At 42.0% G+C, this 13800-nt stretch overlaps 1 protein-coding gene across 1 annotated transcript; it reads left to right on the forward strand.

Annotated features, from left to right (window-relative positions):
* The first annotated feature begins 1035 nt into the window (after positions 1 to 1035).
* On the forward strand, positions 1036 to 13186 carry LOC135613948 (L-ascorbate peroxidase S, chloroplastic/mitochondrial-like). Its single transcript, XM_065110945.1, has 8 exons — positions 1036 to 1207; positions 1284 to 1384; positions 1494 to 1581; positions 10208 to 10275; positions 10358 to 10444; positions 12739 to 12813; positions 12904 to 12981; positions 13064 to 13186. Exons 1-8 carry the CDS (start codon positions 1036 to 1038, stop codon positions 13184 to 13186), a joined length of 792 nt encoding a protein of 263 aa, XP_064967017.1.
* Positions 13187 to 13800: the final 614 nt, after the last annotated feature.

Consider the following 13800-nt stretch of genomic DNA (forward strand, 5'->3'; position numbering starts at 1 on the left):
CTTGGTCAGAGGTTTGACTAAAAATTCTTGCATTCATTTTTCAAGTCATGTGTTTTGCTCTTAGTATTAATAAGTCTTGGTGAAATTTAAAAATTTCCGAAATCTTCATACTCTCCTGGAAGTTGAGTGGGATTTTGGATTTCTAAAACACATCAAGTTTAATACTGGTAAATAGAAAGATAGGAATCTAAAATGCAACTTGATTTACAAATTAAAACCTGGGGAAATGAAGAAGGCTTCTGCATATAATTTGAAAGCCATAGAAGATTTGTGAACTGAAGACGATCGTCATCAAAATAGGATTTACAACATCTGACAGTGTGATAGACTTTGACAAGATTACTGTGACCTAAACAAACCTTAACGAGTTATGGAGGCATCATAATCTGGCTCTAACATTGTAGGAAAATATTGATGTAGCCATCCAAGAATTTATGGGTGTTCATCATAAATATTCCCTTCTTGTACATGGATAACGGATAATGGAATAGATTTCAGAAAGAAAATATTTAGTAGTTACCAAATGAGGCTGTTGTATTTATGTCTTTTTTGGAAGTTTTTGTAATGGTAATTGACCACAGAATCTTGTGATGTTGGAGGTTGTTCTTGATCTGATATGCAAGTTAGAACCTGATCATGACCTAATTATAATGATAGGTTATAATTGTTTGATTAGAGCCTTCCAAATTCTGGATTCAGGATGATTCTATTCCCCTTTTTAGATCAAGTTCTATCTCAGTCCTTATCTTTGGACTGGAGTCTTCAGTTAGAGGATTTAATTACATGATTTACTGCTTATTTAACAATTCTTAGGGTTCTGGTATGTCTTGCTCCAGCATATCCTTTTTCTGGTAAGTTCTGTTGTAGATACTCTTTATTTTAACTATAGGTCCTAATTGACTGGCTTCTAAGTGGAAGGATTGAATTTTTATTTTATGCAAGTGAATCACACTGAGCAACTATTGGCAGAAGCTCTTCCCTTGTGTTTGTAGAATTTGAAACCTAGTAATGATTTGGAATAGATTATTTCTGGAAATGCTGGTGAGAGCACGAGTACAAACTCATGGTTTTGGTATGATTGCACAGGTCCGTTTGGGTTGGCATGATGCTGGCACATACAATAAAAATATTGAGGAATGGCCAAGGCGAGGCGGAGCTAATGGAAGCGTGCGATTTGACAAAGAATTGAAACATGCAGCCAATGCTGGTACTTCTTCTCTCCCATGCAGTTTTGTGATATACTGTTTGGATCAGGGCTTTTCTGACAATAAATGGGATCACAGGCCTAGTAAATGCTTTAAAGCTTCTTCAGCCTGTCAAGGACAAGTATTCAGGTGTTACATATGCAGATTTATTCCAATTAGCCAGTGCTACAGCTGTTGAGGTTATTTTATATTTTCTCCTTGCTGATTTGCTACATAAAATATATTTTTTTAAAGCATAAATCTTTTCTGTATACAACTAAATGAAGACATACCAATGATATATTATAGGAAGCTGGTGGCCCCAAAATCCCAATGAAGTATGGTAGGGTAGATGCCTCTGGACCTGAACAGTGCCCTGAGGAAGGGAGGCTTCCTGGTATATTGAAATTCTTATCACAACTTTCTTCGGTCCATCACTTTGGATATTGCTTTAGTATAATTTGTTCCACTGTTTCATACATGGTATTTTGGTAATTAAAAAATGCAGCATAGATTGCTAATACTTTTATGAATCTTTCTCCTGGATTATCTGTCCTATGTTTTACTATTTTTTTTAGTTCCTTTTTTGGTTAATTGATTTCAGAAGGTTGCCTCCATGGCCCAAATGGAAAATAGTAATATTATCTTGTTTGTTGCCTGATAGATGCCTGATTTAGTGCTAGTTTGGCATGCTTCTATCTGCATATTGTACATGATATAATAATCCATTACTTTTTGTTCATTTTCTATTTCATCGTATTCAGAGATTATTGTTTTCACTAATCTTTCACTATTTGATTTTATCTCAAACTTGTGGAGGGCATATTGACTTTGACTAATGAAATGAATTATATCTTTTCCCTTTGTAAATCAACATAGCTGGATGACTTTTAACTGATCCTAGTTCTAGAAATGAATGTACATTTGCTGGCAGCATATTTAGTTCACAAATGTCACCAGTTTCTTTTATGTGCAAAGGGCCTGTTTTAAATGGCAGGAACAGAGATTCAGGATCTGTAAGTTTGGTTTGCATGGTGTGACAGGAACAAAGATTCAAGATTCATGAAGGGACAAAGGAGGAAGTTGAAGATTAAAAAAATGAGGTGGTGGTGGCAACTAGGTAGGGAAGAGGAGGAAGTAGCAGCCACACGGTGAGGAAATGGAGGAGTAGAGGTGAGAGAGACAGGATGTGCAAGAAAGATAAAAAAGAAAGAGAAAAAATGTTAGTTGTGATGGCTATTAAAAATTAAAAAAATATTTTTTTAAGAAAAATATAATAAAAGATAGTAGAGTGGTATAGTTTGGCACTGGTCTGCTTAGCATCCGAAAAGCCTGATATAGTGAACATATGAAACAGTATAACCTGTACTAAGCAAAACTATGGGACTAATACTATCAACACATATCCATCAGTACTTTAAGTTAGAATTGATGTAACATAAGCCTATTTGTGCGAAAGCACCATGGAGAGCAACAAAAGTCCATAGACCGCCTAATTGACACCGAGTAAAATCTCCTTGTTCTTGAGGACCCCATAGTAGCAACAAAGAATGTGCTATGGATAGAAGTATAAAGAATTAAGTCAAATTGAAATTGATTTCTTTATACACGAAGAAAGATTTTGATTTGATTGATATAATAAGATCAAATGAGTTCTTTATTTATTCATTGAATGATAAATTACTACAAGCGAAGCTTACTGATCCATACCGGTGTGCCGACCAGCTATTGGTATGGTACATACCGAACTATGCCGACATATTGACAGTGGAGCATACCGACAGACCGACACGTACCGCCCATACCAATCTCCTGTTAGATTGGTATGTACTTATACCGGGTGGTACGATGAACCTTGTTTAAAACCAGCGTTTGCCATACCGAATCGTACCACCCGGTACGGGCGGTACGTACCGGTCCGACAGACCAGCGGTACGCGGACTGTCCGGTACCGGTCCGCACTGTAGCAGTGCAGTGCAGCAGTGCACTGTAGCACTGCTTGTAGCATTGCTACAGTATACTAATGCACTGTAGCAATGCTACAAGCAGTGCTACAGTCTCGGTGCACCTGGGTGTATCGCTCGGTACACCGTACCGTACCGGTACTGAGCCCAGGTCGAAATACCGGGACGGTACGGTATTGCGAACCTTGTTTAAAACCTTGCTCAAAACTATCCTTAGAGGCTACATCGATCCTTGTTGATAAAATATGTCAACCTTGATCCTCTACCTGAATCTTCGCAGCTGTCCTCTTCTCTTGGTGGACCTTTCATTAGAGTCCCATGGTTTGTCAACTATGGCATGTGGTGGTAGTTCCATCAAACAACAGGCTATTCTGTTAGAGTTCCATTTGGAGCTTCTCTTTCATATTGTCCTTCTTATAACACAATCTAAAGTCCTTTTGATAAGTTGGCTGGAATCATGGTATGCAATTTCGAATAGTACCGCCCGGTATGAGCGATACATACCAGTCTGACGGCATACCGGTACGCGGACCATCCGCTACCGGACAGAACGTGCTACAGTGCTATACTGTAGCACTATTACAATGCTACAGTAGGAGAAAGAAATATTTAAAACCTCTCAATAGGCCCTGGTGTATCGCTCGGTACACGATACCGTACCATACCGAGCCAACCTCGAAACATCGGTACGGTACGGTATTGCATACCTACAAATGATAAATTACTACAAACGAAGCTTACTGATCCATACCGGTTTACCGACCAGCTGTTGGTATGGTACATACCGAACTGTGCTGACATATTGACAGTGGAGCATACCGACAGACCGACACGTACCGCCCATACCAATCTCCTGTTAAATTGGTATGTACTGCCTATATCGGGTGGTACGATGAACCTTGTTTAAAACCTTGCTCAACACTATCCTTAGAGGCTACATTGATCCTTGTTGATAAAATATGTCAACCTTGATCTTCTACCTGAATCTTCGCAGCTGTCCTCTTCTCCCGGTGGACCTTTCATTAGAGTCCCATGGTTTGTCAACTATGGCATGTGGTGGTAGTTCCATCAAACAACAGGCTATTCTGTTAGAGTTCTATTTGGAGCTTCTCTTTCATATTGTCCTTCTTATAACACGATCTAAAGTCCTTTTGGTAAGTTGGCTGGAATCATGGTATGCAATTTCAAATAGTACCTCCCTGTCACGGACAAACTTTGAAACAGGATGTTTGATGTAATGCTTATATCTGTCCGTGTCTGTTGGCATGTTCATGCCTTGTACAGTGTGTAGAGGGGCAGCCGAAGACTTATAAGTCCCATTTTAGTTGGGTTGGTGGCCTCTTTAGGCTTGTAAATAAAGGTTGTGTCATGTGGACACGTGCGAGAGCTTTTCGGTCTGTAATGGACCATTTTACCCTTTGTTGTGCCACTGTTCAGAGCTTGTAAAGTCTGTTTGTAATTTGCATTGTCTATGAAGTGTTTTTCGGACATGTTTGCTTGTGGATCCCGATTGAGGCGTTCTCTTTAACCCGTTCTCTTTTTTGTTGGTCCTAAGGGACAATGGGAGGCTTCGGGGAGGCTGACCTTTGCGGACGGACGCGCGAGGGTGCCGCACGCCTTAGGCAAAACCAGCTAAGGTCGTGACATTATGGTATCAGAGCGGGACAAGCACTCATAGAAATACTTGACATGCAAACGTGGGGGACCTAGCGGGGCTGCGTTGAGGGCAGTCAGCAACGCGCGACCGTTTGAGGGAAAACGGGCATGGAGATGTAGGGAAAAGAGTCGCTCAGAGGAGCGGGCATCTAACATTGGCATTCAGTGGAATGGCCAACCCTTCGTGCAAGAGGCACCACGAGAACAGGCAAGCTTGGAAGAATTCGGAGCGCACAAAGGTTGGGATGGCTGAGTTTGAGCTACGGCTCAACGTTGACAACTATACTTGATGGTGCTCTAGGCAAGCGAGGCGCTTGGCAAGAATGAGACCATCCAAGGTGGAATAAGTTGCTCAACGACCAAAAGAGTTATGCAAAGCTCACAGAGGTAAGGGGAATTGCTAACTCGAAGAATTTGGTACTCATGCATGGGCTTGTATGCGGATGATGGAATGTTCGTGGCCATCCCAAGGCGACCAAGACTCGGCGCCATGGAGCATTGAAACTTTCTCTTCGGCATGTGAAGGATACGTCCGTAGGAGGCTGAAGTGTGCAATGAGTTCAGTATGTTGCTAGGCCTTGAGGGGTGCAACGGTGGCTGTATTGACGTGGAGGCGCAATCTAGCAAGTGCGTTTGCAAGAGGCAGAACAATGCACAGTTTGTTCAGCAGATCGGAGTAGTCCAAGGGGATGGTGGTCTCCGAAACAAAGAGAGATGTTGCTCCAACGGGACAGTTATCTAGGAGGGATAAGTCTCGGCACTCCAGTGGGAGAATCATGTGAGACGGACTTCATATGTTGAGGAGTACCTCACAAACAACAACTTCACGAAGCTCGATGGACCGAGCAAGCGGCGAGGAGTTGTCGCTTGATCTCGCTCGAGAGAATGCATTGGTGGATGCATTGCGAGATCAAGTGGGGGAGCGACCTGAAGCAACTTAAATGAAGGCACACTTAGAGTCGATATGGAGATCGGACTCAAGGGAGGGTTGACCCGTGGAATGGTGGGCGCGAGGGCCACCATCGATTCAATGCAAAAACGAGGAGCGGAGCAACTTGGGTGTAACTTGGCGAAGTACCCAAGCCGCCTGAAGGGAGCTAGCAGAGAAGTTGGAACATGGAGCAGAAGCACAGTGCTTTCCTTAGACAGAGGTCAAAGACATGAACTCTTGCAGAGGCAAGGGTAGGATCATGTTGTTCCATGGGTCCTTCATTCTGACGGAGCGGACTCATCTTGCATGGTGCCAAAGACGAAGGGAGCTTCTGGGCACATGCACCTTATCTCGGAGGAGCATTTGATGGAGGAACTAAGGCGACTCAATTTGCGGAGGCGAAGTTGGGTTCAGAAGGCCTTAGCACGGGGCAAGAGGACGCAGAGGCGGGTACTCTTGAAGAATATGCCACAGTGTTGCCATTTGAGTTGCTATGAAGGAAGCAGTGCGCAGCGGAGATTGTGCTGGTAGGGGCAGAGGCCCAGGATCCAGACAATGGTGCACAGATTACAGTGAAGTCAGTGGACTTCGAGAGCTACTAGGCGACGGACTGTCCTAGAGCGGTGCTTCATCTAGGTGTGACCCAGGAGTGGGTGGATGAAGGTCGATTGCCAGAGGAGCGAACAAAATCGAAGGTGGAAGGGACCCTGCGATGTATTGGCAGAGGCCACACATGGAGGGTTCACAATTCGAGTTTATTCCACAAGGATCAGAATGCAATGGAGATGTCACCAGGAGGCGACATGGTGCAGCGGATCGTGGTGGAACAGTTCGTGGCAATGCGATACACACAATCTGTCCCGTGAGGGATGAGATCTTATGGAGGTATGATCGGGAGTTACTGGAAGCTCCATTTCGGTGAACAACACGACGGCAAGAAGGGCTATGGATTCAAGGAGTGAAGGCCATGGTACCGCAGAGGCGGGTCTTCCGGGCGTGCATCGAATTTTGCATCGGATGAAAGCCTTGGTCATCAGCATATGGGGGCTGTGTTCCACCAAGGGAAAAGTTCGAATGTAAGTACCAGTGAGTCCCACGGGAGGGACTTGATCATGCAGAGGTATGATCGAAGCAACTGGAGAGTTGGACTGCTCCAGAGCTCATATTCGCTTAAGGGAGCCCGACAAGTCAGAGGACAAGGTCGAGTAAGCGAACGTTGCTACCAAGGAAGCTAAGGAGAACAGAATCGGTGCAAACTCTACAACGTGATAGCAGAGGCCATGCATGGGAGTTGCAGTCTGTCTTTCCATCGACCAAACGGACTGCTTGGAGAACACAGTGGTGTTGAAGCAGGGGGTCGAAAGGGGCGAGGAAGCGACGACGAGTCCAGAGGGACTTAGCTACCCAAAATCAAGCATCAGTCAGAATGGAGGTGGACTCAGAGGAGTGCCACAGAGACATTTCTACTGATCATGCAGAAAAGGGATACAGAGGCGAGGCGACGGATAGTAGGGCCATGGGCATGGCAGCGCCATGGTACCGCAGAGGCGGGACTTCCGTGCAAGTCATTGATCCCTTGCTCTCATGGAGGGAGAGCGCTTGGTCGTGAAAGGGGCCGAGGAGGTGGAGCATGCAGAGGCAATCTCCAAGTACCGAGACAAGGCTGAAGGGCAAAGGCCAAGAAACTTCGTAAGACCGGTGTCAACAAGTTTCTCATCAAGATAGCCGTAAGTGAAGGACTTCGGGTCATGCAAGAGTGCACGACCAAGGAACGAAGCAGGCAGTACGCGGTGTTGTACCTTTGCTACTCAGTGGAGTAGGCGGCAGGGTTGATGGAGAAGACGGTACAATCCCAGAGGCGACCTCATCTATCAGAGAATTACTCCAAGTTGGGGTGAAAACTTCCCGCATTCTAGAAGTTCGATGGCATTGAGAAGGTGACTCACAGTAGCTAACTCAACGCAAGGAGTGCAAACACTTCAAGTGCTTCAGAAGTGTGAGCAAAGAGCAGGCGAAGGCCAGTAACCAGCTCGATGCATGAAGTACAACCTCGAGGAGGCGGGCGAAGTCAAGTAACTTTTGCCTTCTCAACTCTTAAGAGAATGGGCGAAACCGAGTACCCCAGTTCTCTTATCTATCCAGCAGAGGAGCTCTGCACAAGTTCAAAGACCCTTCGAAGATAATGGAAGACAATAGTTGTCAAATCCTTACCAACGGTGATCAGTGCTACTGAGAGTAGATTGTCCGCTTCATTTCCCAACGAAATGCTAATCGAAAGCGGAAGTGATGCGAACCCACTTGGATGTGACAACTAACTGAAAGAAGAGTCAATGAGCAGATTTTGTGGAGGAAGGACCCAAAACTTCAGAAGTTTGCGAGGCGATGCTCGTTAAAACTCCAACAAGCATCCACCCAGTTCAAGCAGCATGTGGAAATTTTGAGAGACTGGCGCAGTAAGGATGATCTTTTCCTTCATTTGGTGGATCCGCAAGAATCAACGAGGATCAATACAACTCAGCCAACCTCACACCAGAGTCAAAGTCATTGGCGAGTTGAAGCAGCATGGCGGATCAAAGGTTCGACTACTCAGAAACAGCAGCGGAGAGCAGTTGGGAGCCAGGAGGCGCATTGCAGCTGGAGCAGAAGATTGAAGACTCAACAAAGGCGAAGAGTTGCAATGTTCACAAAGGCTTCGACGAGGACGTCGAAGGGATAAGTGGGGGAGAATGTCACGGACAAACTTTGAAACAGGATGTTTGATGTAATGCTTATATCTGTCCGTGTCTGTTGGCATGTTCATGCCTTGTACAGTGTGTAGAGGGGCAGCCGAAGGCTTATAAGTCCCATTTTAGTTGGGTTGGTGGCCTCTTTAGGCTTGTAAATAAAGGTTGTGTCATGTGGACACGTGCGAGAGCTTTTCGGTCTGTAATGGACCATTTTACCCTTTGTTGTGCCACTGTTCAGAGCTTGTAAAGTTTGTTTGTAATTTGCATTGTCTATGAAGTGTTTTTCGGACATGTTTGCTTGTGGATCCCGATTGAGGCGTTCTCTTTAACCCGTTCTCTCTTTTGTTGGTCCTAAGGGACAATGGGAGGCTTCGGGGAGGCTGACCTTTGCGGACGGACGCGCGAGGGTGCCGCACGCCTTAGGCAAAACCAGCTAAGGTCGTGACAGCCCGGTATGAGCGGTATGTACCGGTCCGATGGCAAACCGGTACGTGGACCGTCCGCTACCGGATGGAACGTGCTACAGTGCTACACTGTATTGCTCGGTACACGGTACCATACCATACCGAGCCAACCTCGAAACACCGGTATGGTACGATATTGCATACCTTGGCTAGAATAATGATTTTTGCAATAAACTCGAAGTTCTAGTCCAAGTGGTAGTTCATCCCAGAGATCTAGCAACCATTGTCTAAACATAGCCAAACTCTAATGCATATGCACAGGCATTCTTGCTAGACTACAGGGGCAATGTGGCTCTGTGATCCATCCGTTGGCTACCAAAAATGCCATTCTGCCACAGAGAACCTTAGATGGCCAATTTTCCAGTCCCCTAGCTACAGCTTTGCCATCCCAATTAAAACTGATGCGAAACCTTCTGCCTTGTCATTAGGTTGAGGAAGTGGGCTTGAAGTTGCTGGAATTTTGCATTACAAACAGTGGCTACTGTTTAATACATTTAATATGACCCTTTTCATGAATAAAATAAATTGTAACTAATGGACTACTACTGACGACAATATTTAGGATTTCTATATGTAAACAAAATCAAAATACTAATAATTAACCCAAATTTTTTGAGCCACGTTGACAGATTACTTAACAAACTCAAGTAGGATTCGGGTGGAGCACAAGATTAATCTCAGATTGTGGGCCTTTGGTAGACAAAATAATTTTCTAAGTAAGATGTGGTCGGTCTGGAGCTTTCTCTCAGTTATTCCTTTATTCATTACACAATAGGTAGTCCTGGATTCACATTGAATCATATTCAAAAAAATTATGCGATGTTTAACAAGTTATATTTGTGATGGAGTTTTGTACACTTGTATATGTGTATGTATCTTTTGTTATCTCCACTTATAACCATTATTTTCTTTCTTAATATCTTAGCCTGTTTGCCAGCGTTATTACCATGACAAATCACCCACTATTGTCCGACTACATTATTGGCTAAAAACCTACTCATGTTGCGTTCCTCCCACAGCCACTACTTCCTGCTTGTGTTGGATTCCAGTTTTGTGATTATCTTATATTGTCAAATTGACATCATGCTGCATTAATTGTAATCACTAATCTATAGTTGCAGTTTTAGCTGTTATGATAGTTGATGGTTATCAAGATGATGAACTGCTCTGTTGCTTTCTATAAGGAGCATATGCTAATGTCTACATTTGCCACAGCCCTTGCTTTCTTTTTTCCTTGCATCAGATATTCATCTCTGAATCTTGCTTTATTTTTGGTGTTTAGCTGCTGGGACACCTTCACCAGCATCTCATTTAAGGGACATATTCTACAGAATGGGTCTAAGTGACAAGGTCTTAACTTATTTAAGTTTTCATCTTTGTAGTCTTTAATGCTTAAGCTGTTCTTTTATAGTTCTGCATTATCTGAATGTAGGATATTGTTGCATTGTCTGGCGCACATACTCTAGGTAGGGCCAGTCCGGAACGTAGTGGTTGGGGAAAACCAGAAACAAAATATACGGTATGCATTTCTCTGCATCTAAGTAATTTAATTTTTGCATGCCCATTTTATTTGCTAAACACATGCTGTTCTTGTTTGGTGTGATGTCAGAAGGAACTTCCACATATTCATACTACTGTGTGCTTTTATTTCAGTCATTATATTCAATTTCCCTTTTTAGCTTAAGCTTTTAGAAAAATTAGCAATGTTTAGAAATTTAACATGGTATTAGATGGAGAAGTTGTATTGTTATGGAGTGATTGAACCCCTAACCCTCCCCGTGAGGGCCTCATCTTGATCGGGCCGTTGATCGGGATTCTTGTTTCTATGTTCAGACAGGCTGCATTCATAATTTCAGTTGCTGTTTCAAATCAATACTAAATTTGAATTGTATTCTTATGTTTGAGCTTGTTTTAGTTAAGAACAAGTTGGGAGAGTACACAAGTCACAAGACATCATGATTAGAGATTTCTAAATTTGTCTTTAAATATCATGGAGCTCATTGACTTCTAGACATCATGCTTTTGGTTGGATTTCTTTTCTCTTTTTACTGGTACTTGTAGATGTCTTTGCATCCATACTTTTAATTGCTATCTTAGTCTGAGTTCAGAGTCATATTTTGAATTGTGATCCTACTTTTGAGACATATTCTAGTTACCAGTATGGCCAGGAAAGTCCTCAAGCAATTAGGAGGATTTTCAGAGAATATTAAATGTGCTTTATTTAGGATTTTATGGAATTCGGAGATCTCTACTCTGTGTTTCTTCCCTTTTTTGTTTACTTTGTATAGCATATTACAATCTCTAGAAGCTGTCTTGTGTGTACCTTCATTTGTCCCCATGGAATTATCATTTTCTAGGAGTTGATTCTTCTTTTTCTCTCTCTTCCATCCTCCGGAGTCCACTTCTCCTTCTTGAATGTGAAAATACCTAGAACTAGTATGGTTGATGTCCTAACATGTTCGAGTCTCTGTGCTCCATAATTTTTTCCTTTAATTTAAATTCCATGCATGATGCTTAAGCCATTTCATCAAACCAACTTAACCTTGACTATGGTTCCAGAATCGATGATTTCAATTCTTCAAAATCAGGAACCAGAACCAAACCAGCAAAGGTTGGTTTTGGAACCAAAACGGGAATCGATTGTTCCAATTCTGGTTCGAATCGTAATTTTTTTATTATTTTTAATTTAAAATATAAAAATTATAAATTTATTTTTTAATAATAAATAATAATTTAAATTTATGAAACCAGCGGTTTGAATCAGAACCGGAACAAGAACCGACAGTGTCAAAATCGACGGTTTCAATTTTCCAAACTTAAGAACCGAAACCGAATTGCCGTGGACTGGTTTCGGTTCAGTTTAGAATCAGCGAACCGCCAGGCCAATTTGGTTCTGGTTCGAACTGAATAGTGATCAGGCCTAAACCAACCAACATGACCTATGTAGTTAGTTATCTAGTAGGTAATTTTATGATAAAAAAATGCTACATTTTCCCTTCTCTCCTACATCTTCTCCTTTACATAAACTGAACTAGTTTTGGGATTTGCTACAACATTTTACTTATTTCTACTAGATAGACTGGGATAGTTCCTAGGTTGAGCTTTGCCATTATGGTAGCCTTGCTCCTATGCATTGTGAGAGGTTAGGTTTTCAGTCACCAAGAAATAAGCTCTCTATTTGTGTATCAGACTACATGCATTGGCCATTGCGCAGCTCCTTTATTAACAAAATCCTCATGCACTAACTGGAAATTTCTTGTATGAATACTGTAGGTCCAATTCTCACTAGACTGTTGTAATTTTCTAGTAACCTACACCTATGTCCCACCTTTGTGAAAAAGACAGAAGCTGCTTTGTTAAATTGCATGGTCTGATGATCTTGCGGGAACTAAGAACCTGATGTACACTTTCAGGTATTGGTTTGAAAAATTGTGCATTATAATTTAGTTATTGGTGGTTCTTAAAAAACATGATGAAGATTCCTGTAATACAAAGCTCTTTAATTGATTACTGTACTTCATTAATTTAAGTTCAGCTTTTAGTCTGTGCAAGAGATAAGTTTTGTAAAGTTATTCTCATTAAATGATGTCTGCAATATCTATAATGACACCTTTTCATGTCGAGTTCTTCATTTTAAATTGTTGGACTATCATTTTATATGCAATATCTCAAACCAGAATTCCTTATATTGCTTGGTTCTTTCCTGGTGGACACAATTAACTTCTCAGTATTGAGATTGCTAAACTATGAAGTATTAATTGCCATGTACATAAGCACGAGGTAGTCTAGCTGATTTATGGCATTGCTTGACAGAAAGATGGCCCTGGTAGACCTGGTGGACAGTCATGGACGCCGCAATGGCTGAAATTTGATAATAGCTACTTCAAGGTGATGTCTTTTCTCTCTCTCTCTCTCTCTCTCCCTTTTCCCTATAATGGCACCTGTTCAGCAAACTGAATGCAGCCTGCAACAATTTAGGAAATCAAAGAGCGAAGAGATGCAGATCTGCTAGTTTTGCCCACAGATGCTTCTTTATTTGAAGATCCATCCTTCAAGGTAAACAAACAGAAAATAGTTGTTTCGATCCAACATAATATGGTCACATTCTGTATTAGCTAATGAACCGTATGACACACAGGTATATGCTGAGAAATACGCGGTTGACCAGGATGCATTTTTCAAAGATTATGCTGAATCACATGCAAAACTCAGCAACCAAGGTGCCAAGTTTGATCCTCCGGAGGTTGGTGATTCGACCTAACCGTAAAACACATTGCTATCTGCTTCAGGAAGAGACATTTACTTAAAAAAATAACAAGAAAATCAAAATGATTTCCCTTTGATTTGTGACACCTAATGTGGTGGAAACATTTTTGCTCAGGGCATCTCAATAGAGCATCACTGAGATACAAACATCTGCGAAATGGTTCCTTGAAGAGAAGTATTCATGTGGTGAGAAAAAAGTAGGTAAATTTAACATTAATTTTCCTTTTCATTATCATCTGAAAGTTCAATTTAGAATAATGCATGCTAAACAACATGTCAGAAGATACTCTTGTTTTGCTACTTCTATCTTTCTGGCTTTAGAAAACATAATTAATCATCTCCTATTCTGCTGCATCTTTCTTGAAGACTACTTGATCAAGATTTTCCTCAACAGCATGAACCGATCAAACTAAAATGAATTTTGCTTTTGACTTGCAGAGTTAGCTACCTTAGGCTATGAATTAGAAGACAGCTGCAGAGTGTGGAAGAGGCAGCCCACATTCCTCCTGAATTTATTAATTCTGAAGTATCATAAACTCTATTGCTGGCTTTGGTTTCTGCAAATGTCTTCTTGCAAACAGCATTCTGAATTGGATTTTTGTTTTCCAC

The sequence above is a fragment of the Musa acuminata genome, chromosome BXJ2-6 (genome assembly GCF_036884655.1).
Source record: "Musa acuminata AAA Group cultivar baxijiao chromosome BXJ2-6, Cavendish_Baxijiao_AAA, whole genome shotgun sequence".
Classification (NCBI taxonomy): Eukaryota; Viridiplantae; Streptophyta; class Magnoliopsida; order Zingiberales; family Musaceae; genus Musa; species Musa acuminata.

What these genes read in the sequence shown, in the direction of transcription:
- LOC135613948 (XM_065110945.1), top strand. Translation starts at nt 1,036, where the DNA reads ATGCTGGTGAGAGCACGAGTACAAACTCATGGTTTTGGTATGATTGCA. An exon ending in GAATGGGTCTAAGTGACAAG is followed by an intron (nt 10,276 to 10,357) that starts GTCTTAACTTAT and finishes ATCTGAATGTAG; the next exon opens with GATATTGTTGCATTGTCTGG. An exon ending in TTGATAATAGCTACTTCAAG is followed by an intron (nt 12,814 to 12,903) that starts GTGATGTCTTTT and finishes GCAACAATTTAG; the next exon opens with GAAATCAAAGAGCGAAGAGA.